The sequence below is a fragment of the Orcinus orca genome, chromosome 16, assembly GCF_937001465.1.
Source record: "Orcinus orca chromosome 16, mOrcOrc1.1, whole genome shotgun sequence".
Lineage (NCBI taxonomy): Eukaryota > Metazoa > Chordata > Mammalia > Artiodactyla > Delphinidae > Orcinus > Orcinus orca.
Genome location: NC_064574.1, coordinates 23,116,815 through 23,130,169, shown reverse-complemented (window position 1 = coordinate 23,130,169; position 13,355 = coordinate 23,116,815). Strand labels below are relative to the sequence as shown.

Below are 13,355 nucleotides of genomic sequence, written 5' to 3'. Positions count from 1 at the left end.
CACACACACACACACACACACACACACACACACATCACTTTTCTGTATACCAGAAACTAATACAACATTGTAAATTAACTATACTTCAATTAAAAAAATCTGGACTTAGATAGGGACAGACTCTAATTAGGGAGAAAATTATTGCAATAGGGAGAACGTTCTGACCTCAGAAATCTGCAAGTGGCTCAAAATCAAAAAGGTTTTTTTTGGTTGGTTTGTTTGTTTTTTAATAGGATAAACTAGGAGCAAGCAGAGATAAGCAGAATCTTTGGAGGGGAAGTGACCCCAGTCTGACAGGACATTGGTCAGCCAGTTCTTAGGAGAAGCTGATCAGGGAGCAGTAAGAAATTAGCAACTGTGAACACTTGGTCAGTTTTTACCAATTTAAAGCATGTAATGTCTTCTAGTATTAGACTGTGGTTCAAGAGAACAGATCATTCTGAAGACTGATGAATGAATCTACAGGACACCACTGAAATAGGCAGCCAACAATATAGCCAATCACATTTTGAAGACATAAAACTACTTCATCCCCACCTACTGCTACTCAAAAGAAAAATTCCACCCCAGAAGGGGAGGAAAACCAAGGCGGGGTGTGTGTGTGGGGGGGTGTGGGGTGTGAGGCGGGGCGGTGGTGCTAGGGAAAAAGAGAAGTGCAATTTCCTTCACCCATCAAGCTATCTTTACGTCTTGAACACTTCTTTAGTTCCTCCCACCCAGCCTAAGCAAACAGGGTTCTACCCCTCCAACTGCAAAAGTGTACTGCATTTGCAAATCACACCACTTTTCTTTTTTTTTTTGTGGTACTCGGGCCTCTCACTGTTGCGGCCTCTCACGTTGCGGAGCACAGGCTCCGGACGCGCAGGCTCAGCAGCCATGGCCCATGGGCCCAGCCGCTCCGCGGCATGTGGGATCCTCCCGGACCGGGGCACGAACCCATGTCCCCTGCATTGGCAGGCGGACTCTCAACCACTGCGCCACCAGGGAAGCCCCACACCACTTTTCTATTGAACACTTCAGAGGGTAAAGCAGAGGTCAAACTTCATCCCCCTTACGGGAAGTTGAGTAGATTTCAAGTGGATGGATGCTTGAACTTAAGCCAGTAAAGTCGCTTAAAACTCACAACCTACAGGCCAAGTTGTGGGCACCTGGGAGTTCAGTGGTCAACCGAACCACCCCAGGGTTCAGATTTAGCGAGGGAAACTTTTGGAGAACAAAACATGATCTTTACTAAGCTCTGCAAGTACAGTCATCACGCATGTATTGAGTCCTACCCAGATGCTACGGTAAGGCGATGCGGATTCAGAGATTAACAGAAAAGTTCTTTCCCGGTTAGACAAACCCCGAGTTGGGAGGGGAGTGGAGGAAACAAACTTTAAAGCACCCAAGTATACTCTCACGTGGCAAGTGTTCAGGGAGCTGCATCAGCAGAGGGGGGTTTCCCGAGCCTGGTGAGCTTGAATGACAGCAACCCTCCCACCAAGGGTCTTCTAACTAAAAAAGGAACCTGAGTCCCGCCTGTCCGGCGCTGGGGTGCCAAGTTCCTGAAGAAGCCCACCAGAGTTAGACCAGCTGCCCCCTCCCCGCCCCAGGTTCACAACCCCCAAAGTCCGCTCCCTTCCTACGGGTCCGCAACGCCAGTCGCCCCATTTCTCCTTCCTCCATCTCAGGGTATCCCTCCTGGGCGCCGCCCCTCAGGTCCACCCCTGCGGGTGCCTCCCGCGTCAAGTTTCTCTCCCCCGCCTCAGGCAACCTTCTCCGAGGGCTCGCAGCCTCAGGTTTCCGTTCTCCGCCTCAGGTCATCCCTCCTGGGCGCCCCCGCCTCAGGTCCACCCCTTCGGGTGCCTCCCGCGTCCGGTCTCCCTCGGCCGCTCTGGCTCCTCTCTGAGGCCCCCACGCTCACGGCCTCAGGGAGCCCTCTCTCAGGCCCGGCTGTCGCGACCTCGGGTCGCCGGCCCCCGGCCCCTCACCCCTACAGCCCTGCTACCTCGGCAGCGTTCCAGCAGTCCAGAATCGCTGAAGCCACAGTCCCTTAGGAAGGAGCACACCTGCTCCGGGCCCCAGGTCCGGTGGTCGGGGTGAAGGTCGGGGCTCGGGGACCTCTCTGTGTCTGCGGGAGGGGTGTTTGGCGGGGTTCTCGGGCTGCCATCGCGCCGGGGCCGCTTGGGGGGCTTCTGCGAGTCGGCACTCTGCATGGCTACACCCAGCGCCCCGCGCGGCACAGTCAAGAACCCCGGCGCCCGACCCGCGCGCAGGCGCACTCGCAGCTCAGTGGCGGCGGCGGCGGCGAGGCAGCTTAGTACTGCCAGCCTACTGGCCGGCCGCGCAGGCGCACTGACAGCTCAGACCTTGAGGCCAGGCAGGCCACCCGCTTCAGGCCCCCAACCCCCAGTCCCGGCGCAGGCGCAGTGACCGCCCAATGACCCTTAACCCCACCCAGGCGTTTACGCTAAAGCGAGTGAGTAGAAGCAGAACTAAGAGTGGTGCTGATAAGCGCGGGGGTCGGGAAAGAGTGTGCCCAGGACATCCCACTACAGTCCGGAGCAGGGGCTCTTCTGGTGAACTGAACTTCACATGAGTACCCGAGGCTTACCCTTGGCCGTGTTGGTAAAAGGACTACTACTACTACCACTACTAAAGCCAGTACACCTTCCCATCAACACAGCCATAGACCCGTCCAGGAGATACAGGGTGAGTGAGGCAGATTATCATCAAGCAGCGTGAACTAGTTAGTGGTCTAGGGTTGAGCAAAATATTTTCAGCAAACACTTAGAGCTTTACTGTGTGCCAGGCGCTCTTCTAAGGACTTACAAATATTAATTAATTTAAGTATCCCAATAACCTTAAGATGTAAGGAACTGAGGTACAGAGAACTGAGTGTTTTGCCCAGGGTCACCCAGCTAGGGAGTGATGAAGCCTGAATTCAAACCCAAGCAATCCAGCCTGGCTCTAAAGCCCATGCTCCTACTCACTTGCCAACAATTGCTCACTAATGGGAATTTTGATATAAAATTATTTTATATTAGTTAATCCAAATTTTCCAATTGCTCCCTTATCCCATAGACCCGTGGAGGAAAGTATGGAGAGGTGACCTTGCCCTCCTCTGCACAGAAGGGCCAGGCCCAGAAAAACAAACCTTTAAACCACAGAATATTTTGAGAAAAAACAGACAATTTTCAAGACTTGTGAAACCAAAACAAGGGGAGAGGGGTCAAAGAGACAACAAAGAGCATTTAAATGTGAAAGACATATTTAAACTTGGAAATGGCTATTTGAAAATTTGTGTTTATAAGACTTGTGGGAAAATCTGCCCTGACAGCAAGGTTTCTTGGGCAGTAGAAGGTGATATAAGCAGGGTTTTAAGTTTAATCGGTTGGGTTTGTTCAAAGCAATTGCTTTTGAGAATTTAATTTTTTTTGTTTTTGCTTGTTAAAGAGTATAATTTAATGCCATATTTATTATGTTTCCCCTAATCTCCTACTTTGTAGGGGCCCTAGATCTTGTACAAGGTGGTTTCTTGAGCAAGGTCACATGGCTAAGTGACAGATCAACATTCAAAGCTGACTCCAAAACTTGGGTGGTTCCTAGTTTGCCACTTCACTTCCACTTGGTCCTGGTGATCCTATTCCATCCAGTCATTCCACAACGTGGAAACAAATGCCTACTAGACACAGGCCCTCTGCTCTGGTTGTACTGAGAGAAGTGACAATTCAAGCTCTCCTCTGATGTCAGTCTCACCATAGTTAGGACTAGAAAAAACTCTAAGTTCAATTAATTTAAGGCCCATTGCTTAATGACCTTGACTACCCCCAGCAGTTCTTCCTTGCCCTTCCTTGCCTCCACCCACCCAGCTGAGTTGGGCAATTTTACGTCTGGCAGTGTTAACCTTGTGGTTTTACATCTCTGCACAACTTCCTCTTAAACCAGTGCCACTAGTTCTCAGTGCCACCTACCACCAATCCCTGGTTCTTTCTTTGAATCTGACCTCCTCAAGACATTCTTTTTTCCATCTGTCAAAATCCCAAAGCAAGCCAAAATTCTTTTTTAAAAAAGTGTTGGTTTTCTTGTCTGATAAAAATAATGCTCAAGAAAGAAAACTTGTAAAACAAAATGTGTATACACACACATACAGATCCAAAGATCACCTCCTGGTGTGTGCCCCATAAGTCTTTTTCTTTTTTTTTTTCTTCATAAGTCTTTTTCTGTTCGTAGATGTAGAAACTTGTCTCCAGATCTGTCAAGGAATTCTTTGAAAACAAAAAAAAAAGAGACCTGGCAAAATGATAATAGCTACCATATTTGAGTACCTACTATTGATCTTGGATGGCCACAGCCTGCAGCGGCTTGAAGCAGGGTTTCGATTCCTGGTCAGAGATTGAGGTTGGGCAGCGGCAGTGAGAATGCTGAATCCTAGTCACTAGACCAGTGGCCAGGGACAAGGACCTGGCCCTTCGGCTTTGCAGAAATAAATTCCCACCATACATGGAAAGTAGTGAAACAAAGTGTTTAGTAGGAGGAAAAAGAGTACGTGTGGATGGACACATGGGCAGACTCAGAGAGAGAGTCGCACTCCCATGGTAGTTTGAATCACTCTTGTGGGGCATTTCTTCCGGGTTTCCTTTGGCCAATCATCTTGCTTTTCCTGGTTCTGTGCCTGTATTTGGTATATCTCAGGGTTTTCCCATGTGTGCACACGCATCTCTTAGCCAAGATGGAGCAGGAGCATGCAGGAGCATGCCTGGTGTTGAGAAATAGCAGAGAGGCCCGTTTGGATGGGCAAAATGAGTAAAGGGGAAGAGTTAAGCGATAAAGTCAAGGAGGGTGCAAACCATGTGGGAACATGAGGGCTACCGCTGCAAGCAGCTTTGAGGTCCCATCTTTACGGCTTCACATCTAGAGATGAAAGAAAGCCTCTGCTCCTCCAGTTCCAACATAAGTGAATGACTTCAACAAGTCTGATTGCATTAATTCCTGGACCAATTGCTGTGTTATAAAATGATTGACCCAAACAGGTCACATGTTACTCATTGGGTTAGAGGGTAAGGTCTAGTATCAGGAAGAAGAGAATTGGTTTTGGATAAACACCCCAGGTGTTATTTAAAAGATTTGGAAATGAAGCCCAGGGAGGTGAAATGAGTTGCCAAAGGTCACACACATGTGTTAAGTGCTTTGGGATTTTAACCTAGGTCAGCCTTGAAAACCGTTGTTCTTTTCTGTAACTAGAGCTGGGTACAAGTTCTATTGCTTTTAGGCAGTCACAGAGAGAGGCCATCCCATCCTATAGAGTTTTGCTTGTGGTGACTTCCTGGGCGTGCCTCAATGTTTGGGGTGGGGTGACCATGTATTTGGGGGTTGGGATGCTCAAACACATGAGGGAGTGGCCAGACTTCAGTGGGGTACTTCTGAGTAAACATAGTTGATGAATCCTTTTAAACTCATTGCTAAGAGCCAATCTCAACACATATTTCAACTCATATTTTAGGAGCATTGGCTCCTAAATTCAAATGGTAGTTGCATCAGCCAGGCTGATTCCAACATAGATTTGCTTGGGAGCCCCTAAGATATGACAAAAGGTGAATTTGCCATTGCTATGGTTAGCTCTCCTGAAATCATTAGGAGGAAAGCTTCTGATAGAAGCCAAAACTGTGGAACAGACTTTGGGTTTTGATGAGACTATTCAGCCATTTGATCAACCAACCCAAAAGTGTACCCTATCTCTGCACTTTGTGAAAGGAAAATCAAAATGCAGTCAGTATCACTAGGAGAGCTCTCTAAAATGGAGCTGAGAGGCCACTGAGGAAGTGGGATTTTTGCATGTCTCAGCCTGGATGAAATCTGAACTTTGGCCACTTATTGTCTTAAAACAGTGATCCAGAACATCTGCACAATGTTCTAGAAACTCAAGATACTTATGAGACCCTTACCCTAAATAACCTGTCACAGTCTATGATACTTACCAGACCATTACCCTAAGTAATTCATGAAAGCTGTCCCTTAAGGATGAATATTTCCTTTTTGCTTGAGAGCCAAACATAATTCTTACAACTTTAAAAACCTTGTAGCTTTTGCCCTGATTCTGTCTGTTCCCTGGAACACTCTTTTGGTTTTACCTGAATCTTAAGCATCGCAATTTTTACCAAATTGCGATGCCTAAGACCCCAAATAACACTCTTTGTGCTGTACAGCCTTGAAACTGATTATTGTTGGACATTACATGGTGTCAGAAGTGGGAGCCAAAGTGACTCACTTCTACCCATGGAGCTGCTGCAGGCACAAGTAAGGCACCTACAGGAGTCCTTTGTACTCAGTCATCTCTCAGTGGTCTTGGGTCTTAGGGGTAAGTCTTCTTGGTTCTGAACCTCCCAATATGGTTGAGGTTCTGAGCCTTTATTTGGGTGTCCTCTGTTGCTGGCTTTATCTGGGAAGGGAATTGTTCATCTTGGTGAGTACTCAGTTATGGGGAGTTGGGTTTCTACAGGCACTGCCACCATCCAGAACTCCAGATCAATTTATGTTTAAAACTTATGGGCCTTCCTCTTCTAAATTTCTTTCGCATCGGACTAAAATCACCCAAAACAACTTGAAACTCTGTTGGTCCACTTGTGGCTCATTCAAAATTTCTAAATTAGTTTGTGTGCTCAATTGGAGAAAAGCTATAGAACAAGACAAAGAGAACGGGAAGCATATTTCAATCGGTATTTTGAGGCCTCCAATTGTAATAATGAATCCACTACTATTGCTTCCCCCAGAGAAACGAACTCTCAAAAAATTTCCAAACTAGAAAAATCCTCTGAGGCTTCTGAGAACTCTGTCTCTCCAAATCTGCTTTTTTCTGTCCCTCTGAATGTCCGCCATAAGGCTCTGCTTTCTATCCATCTCTCTCTGAACTTCCTTTTTTATAGCACTGAGGTTGATCCCCTGCAGAAGACCATCCATACTGCCCATCCTGTAATGGCAGCCCCTTTTAAAGCCAGGTCCAATGAGGACGGCACCAACACCATCACATATACCCCCTGGACTAAGGCATGTAAATCCGCCCTTCAAGCACTATTGATTGGACGTGCTAAAGGGAACCAACAACATTGCCTGGGCAAAACATAAACATTTTTTGACTTACATCTCAGTTAGAAATCTCCCTAATATAAAGAAGCAAATTGAGGATAAAGTAGTTGGATGGGTGGATCAGCCTGTGATGTCATTTGAATTATACCTTATGAATCTTTGTGAAACTGGAAATGCAGTTCTAGAGACAGTTCACAGTTCACCCATTTCTTTTCATCATTCCCCATACCTCCCTTATTTATCTCAAAAGGCTTGTAACCTCTCTGGGAACTCTTATCTAGACCATCTCCAATTCCTAAAATCGGAAGGAAAAAAAAAAGAGAGAGAGAGAGAGCATGAAAAGGACTTTTAAAAACACAAGGTGCTATAGAAGCACCTTTGCCCAGAAATCTAGTTCAAGGAAAATTTTAAAACAAAAACTGTAAGGCCTCTGTTTGCATCTGTCTGTATGTTCATGTGTGTCTATATGTAAATATGTTGTGGCTATGTGGTATGTTTTCTTTGGATGGTATTGCTAAAATTAATTTGTAAAAGACTTATATGTAATTGGCTTAAAACAAACAAGCAGTATATAAATTAAGTATACTTGCAAAAATATAATAGAAACTAACTGAAATGTTTCTCAGGTTCACATGATCTGGGATGAATCTTTAGTAAATCAAAGCTAGTTTAAGTTTGTTGGTTAAATTAATACAGACATATCTTTAGCATTAGCAACATTAAGTATAACACTTTTTTTTTTTTAACATTATTTATTTATTTGCGGTACACGGGCCTCTCACTGTTGTGGCCTCTCCCGTTGCAGAGCACAGGCTCAGCGGCCATGGCTCACGGGCCCAGCCGCTCTGCGGCATGTGGAACCTTCCTGGACCGGGGCACGAACCCGTGTCCCCTGCATCGGCAGGCGGACTCTCAACCACTGCGCCACCAGGGAAGCCCCCTATGAAGTCTTTAAGTGTTCCTTTGGTTAAATGGATAACTAAGCATTGTTTCCCAGTGACCTATGATCCTATTTGACTAAGTGTTTTAACACCTTTTGGATATTTTTGACAAACTTCCCCAAATTAAATTCTAAATTAATTCTTTTTTTTTTTTTTTTGCGTGGGCCTCTCACTGCTGTGGCCTCTCCCGTTGTGGAGCACAGGCTCCGGACGCACAGGCCCAGCGGCCACGGCTCACGGGCCCAGCCGCTCCGCGGCATGTGATATCCTCCCGGACCGGGCACGAACCCACATCCCCTGCATCGGCAGGCGGACTCTCAACCACTGCGCCACCGGGGAAGCCCTAAATGAATTCTTTTTGACTTAGAACTAACTTAGAGATATATTTCACAGGGTCTCTGAAATATCTCAAAGGTTTGTTCTTTCTCCTTGTAAAGAAAGAGATATTAAACTAATTAGGTATATTTGATATTTTTAAATTATAGGGGAAGCATTGTCAAATAAGAAGTAATGTTAAGACTTCTTTATGTTGTGTCTGTATAGGTATTTGTTATAAGTGTTCCAGAAATTGTGTGAAATTCCTGTAAGTCTGATATGTCCTGATGTAAAATGTTGTCTGTCATCAAACTGAGGCTAACACTAAAAGAATAGAGTACAAGGGAAATGCCCTAGCTGACTTTCATGCAAAGTCAGCAGCAACAGAATCTGTAAATATTGTGACACATGTAGATGAAGTCCATTCTGCTTCTACAGAAGAATTGACCCCTTATTGCCAGACTTTCGCCATCCTGATAACTTGTAACATGGCAACAGCCTGCTTCTGAATCAGATAAATTAAGATGGGTAAACAATGGCTGTAAATTAAATTGACAGTGGGGGCTATGGGAAACCCAAGACAACTGCGGCTCCCTGGCAAACTCATTTTTTTGGTCTTTGCACTCCTTCACCTACCATAGCGCATTTACGATGACTAATCATTTAAGCTGCTGTGGCCCAAAGTACTGCCTTTGGTTTTGCTTAATCTCAGGTCCACTCCCTCAGGAAAAAATAGACTGGTGACTATGTCTATTGGAAACTACACCTTCACAAAGATGTCCTCCAATCTTGTTGGAGGGGACCTTTCCAGGTATTGTTAACTAAACTTGTGCTGCTAAACTTAAGGGCATTGACTCATGGATTCATGTTTCTCATTTAAAGGAGGCACCATGTCCTGCTTGGACTTCACAACAGTCTAGAGACCTGAAACTGAAATTAACTAGACAAAGGCCAGGATAATGAAGCAGATGACATCCGTTGTAGACAGCTTTCCCAAGATTCAGGACCAGATGAATCATCTAATGTCATCCACTTAATGAGCCATATGAAAAAGCAAATAACTGCTATGAATGACCTAATACCAAGTCTTGGAGAAATACTAAAAGGAAAAATGATAGCTAGACATCTGGAGATGATTGACCACTCCTGTAAGATTCTAACTATTGAAGATTTATGAACTTCTCTTACTTTGAATGCCACTGAGGACTTGCTTCCTATATGACTCATTGTTGCTCAAATATGGCCATAAACTTTCTAAAAGCATACCTTTCACACAGCCACCTCTTTCCCTCCTCTGTGGGACATGACTCTCTGCGAATGAGCCTCCCCAGCACAGAGGAAGTCGAAGCCAATGACATATAACCAAATGGTTGATCATTGATGCCTCCCAAAGAAAGATCTTGATCAAAAGGGGGAACATGAAAGAAAAATAAATATGGAGTAGGTATTGCTAAGAGAGGTCTCTAAAATGGACCTGGGAAGCCACTGAGGAAATAGGACTTATGCATGTCTCAGCCTGGATGGAATCTGAACTTTTGACCACTTATTGTCTTAACACAGGCATCCAGAACATTTGTCAGAAACTCAAGATACTTATTGACCTCACCCTAAACAAACTAGTGACAGTCTATTCCTTAAGAACAAATGTTTCCTTATTTGTGTCAGAGTCAATCACAATTCTCACCAGACAACTCTAACAACCTTGTGGCTTTTGTCTTTATAAGCCCTGACTCATTCCTTCTTCTGAGCACTCTTTTGGTCTTTACCCAAATCTGTGTCCCCTGAATTGCAATTATTTTTTTAAAATTTTTATTTATTTTTTGCTGCGTTGGGTCTTCGTTGCTGCGCGTGGGCTTTTTCTAGTTGCAGTGAGCGGGGGCTACTCTTCGTTGTGGTGCGCAGGTTTCTCACTGCAGTGGCTTCTCTTGTTGCGGAGCACAGGCTCTAGGCGCGCAGGGTTCAGTAGTTGTGGCTCATGTGCTCTAGAGTGCAGGCTCAGCTTTGGCGCATGGGCTTAGTTGCTCCATGGCACATGGGATCTTCCCAGACCGGGACTCGAACCCATGTCTCCTGCATCGGGAGGCGGATTCTTAACCACTGTGGCACCAGAGAAATCCCTGAATTGCAGTTCTTAACACCCCAAATAAAGATCTTTATTCTTTGCAGCCATGATACTGATTGTGGTTTGACAACTTCCAACTACGTGAGCCAAGAAACTTTCTTAGTTCCTAAGCCAGGTTGAGTTGGATTTTCTCTTTTGTGTGTGTGTTTTGTTTTTTTTCTATTTATTTTTTTCATAAATTTATTTATTTATTTATTTATTTATCTTTGGCTGTGTTGGGTCTTCGTTGCTGCGCGTGAGCTTTCTCTAGTTGTGGCGAGTGGGGGCTACTCTTCATTGCGGTGTGCCAGCTTCTCATCGCAGTGGCTTCTCTTATTGTGGAGCACGGGCTTCAGTAGATGCAGCACGCAAGCTCAATAGTTGTGGCTCATGGGCTCTAGAGTGCAGGCTCAGTAGTTGTGGCACACGGGCTTAGTCGCTCCGCGGCATGTGGGATCTTCCCAGACCAGGGTTCGAACCCGTGTCCCCTGCATCGGCAGGCAGATTCTTAACCACTACACCACCAGGGAAGTCCCATGTGTGTGTGTTTTGAATTTTTGGATTTTTCTCTCATTTATAGCCAAAAGCATCCCTGATACACAACTTCAGCATCCAACAGGACTCTGTTTCAGATATTCAGTGTTATCTGGCTGATTTTTAGCTTGTAGTGACACTTGTATCCAGTCCAGTCTAGTCAAGTCCTCAACACTCATCCCCTACAGTCCCTAGTGAATACCACTGCCTGTCAGCCAAGTTCACAAAGATCATTTTCTCTGAGAACGTCACTGTGCCACGCAGTGAGTGGATCCATGGTATTACGGACTGAATTGTGTCCCCCCCAAATCACATGTTGAAGTCCTAGCCCCCAATGTGACTGTATTTGGAGACAGGGCCTTTAAGGAGGTAATTAAGATTAAATAAGGTCATACAAGTGGGGCCCTAATCCAATAGATAGGACTGGTGTCCTTTTTTTTTTTTTTTCTTTGCGGTACACGGGCCTCTCACTGTTGTGGCCTCTCCCGTTGCGGAACACAGGCTCTGGACGCGCAGGCTCAGCGGCCATGGCTCACGGGCCCAGCCGCTCCGCGGCATGTGGGATCTTCCCGGACCGGGGCATGAACCCGTGTCCCCTGCATCGGCAGGCAGACCCTCAACCACTGCGCCACCAGGGAAGCCCCAGGACCGGTGTCCTTATAAGAGAGGATGAGATAGCAGAGATCTCTTTCCCTTTGTGCACACAGAGGAAAGGCCATGTGAGGACACAGCAAAAAGACAGCTGTCTGGAAGCAAGGAAGAGAGATCTTATCAGAAACTAATAAAACCATGCCCCGTGGAGTTAACAGAAGCTGATAACTAATAGAAATTGTTGAACTTTTTACAGAACAACACATAAGGGAACAGCTTGTTAAAACTGCCTTCATTGATTAATTTCACTTTCATTTTCTTTCTTTCTTTTTTCCTTTCTTTAATTGCACACCTTCCAAGCTTCACAAAGCCCAGTTGTTTTACAGGAAGTTGGAGTCAGCTCCTGCCCAGTATGAGCCAGCTGGGCATTGGTTGGGACCACCAGCCCTAAAACTGGGCCTGCACAGCTGTCCAGTGAAGGGCCTTTTGATGTTAGAGGGCTGGAAACCTCCACCCTCAGATCATGCTAAGCACCTCCATTTTGAATATGCAGAAGCATGTCACCCAGAAACACCTGTGCAGAACACTGATTACCTCACCTTTTTCCCTACCTCAAGTCACCTTTCCCCATACCTAAGACTGTTACCAAAATGAATTTCGGTCCACTCACTTGCCGTACAGCAAAACCAATTTACTGACACCCGGTTGTCATGAAGGAAAGTACAGCTTTTATTGCAGGTGCCAAACAAGGAGCATGGGAGGCTCATGCTCAAAAGGCCCAAACTCTCCACTGACGGGTTTCAGAGAAGAGTTTTTAAAGGCAACTTTTGGGCCGAGGGCTGCAGGATGCATAGCTTTCTTCTGATGGGTGGATGGTGAGGTAATGGGTGGCGTTCCAGGAATCTTGTGCTCTGCATGAAGTCACCATCCTCCACTTGGGTGGGGGCCTTAGTTCCTATAAAACAATTCAAGATATGTATCAGATTGTTATGAATATCTCTTGAGGAGGAACTAGGACTCTGTTTTATTGCTGCCTGTTGTCATTACTTTTCTTACTTAACTGCTTTTCCTTTGTTTTTGCATTCCCTCATTTCTCTAATTAGTATCTGCTTGAATCTGCCCTTTGGATCTCAGGGAAGGTCTAGGAGGCTGAAGCCTTTTTCCTACATATGAAAAGTGGGGGACATGGAAGGGCTTTTGTACCCAGGAGGGCACTGCAGTGTCCTGCTCAAGGTGGTTTCAAGACCACCTTGCTTATCCAATAAATACTTCAATCCTCTTGCCTTCAGGGAGGTGGATCTGAGACTTGTTCTCCCATCTCCTTGCTTGGCTGCCTTGTGAATAAACTCCTTCTTGGCTGTAAACTTTGGCATCTCAGTGTTTGGCTTGCTGCACATTGGGCAAATGGACCTGGTTCAGTAATGCTAACTGTGCTAGCACCTTGATCTTGGGCTCCTAGCCTCCAGAACTATGAGAAAATAAATTTCTGTTGTTTAAGCCACCCAGCCCGTGGTGTATTGTTATGGAAGCCCTAGCAGACTGATACAAATGTTAGACCTGCGCGGGTCTCCTAGGAGTTTCGACTCGCCCAGGAAACAACAAGAGTCGGAAGTCGATGCAAAACGCAAGAGGTTTATTGAAGGCCGGTGCACCGGGGTTCCTTGGTCCTCACGCAGGAGGTCGAAGAAGGAACCCCTTTTGGGCGCGAATATGTCAGTTTTATAGGTTCCCACTTCCCCGTATGTAAATTATAGATTTGGTTGTGTTTTCCTGCTGATTGGTCCCGGCTTAGGCTCGGACCAGAGAGGGAA

The 13,355-nt window shown here is 45.9% G+C and overlaps 1 protein-coding gene across 3 annotated transcripts in view; it reads right to left on the bottom strand.

Moving 5' to 3' along the window:
* The window catches only part of SAMHD1 (SAM and HD domain containing deoxynucleoside triphosphate triphosphohydrolase 1), a 63,107-nt gene extending 60,833 nt beyond the window's left edge, over positions 1-2,274 (bottom strand). For 2 of the 3 annotated variants that reach the window (XM_004272978.4, XM_012534156.3), the window contains exon 1: positions 1,988-2,271. In XM_004272978.4, coding sequence (XP_004273026.1) covers positions 1,988-2,195 — 208 coding nt within the window. In that variant the 5' untranslated portion in view covers positions 2,196-2,271. Of the gene's footprint in view, positions 1-1,987 lie in introns of all 3 variants that reach the window. The other variant, XM_033433683.2, reaches the window with a different exon arrangement.
* Between the last annotated feature and the right edge of the window lie 11,081 nt (positions 2,275-13,355).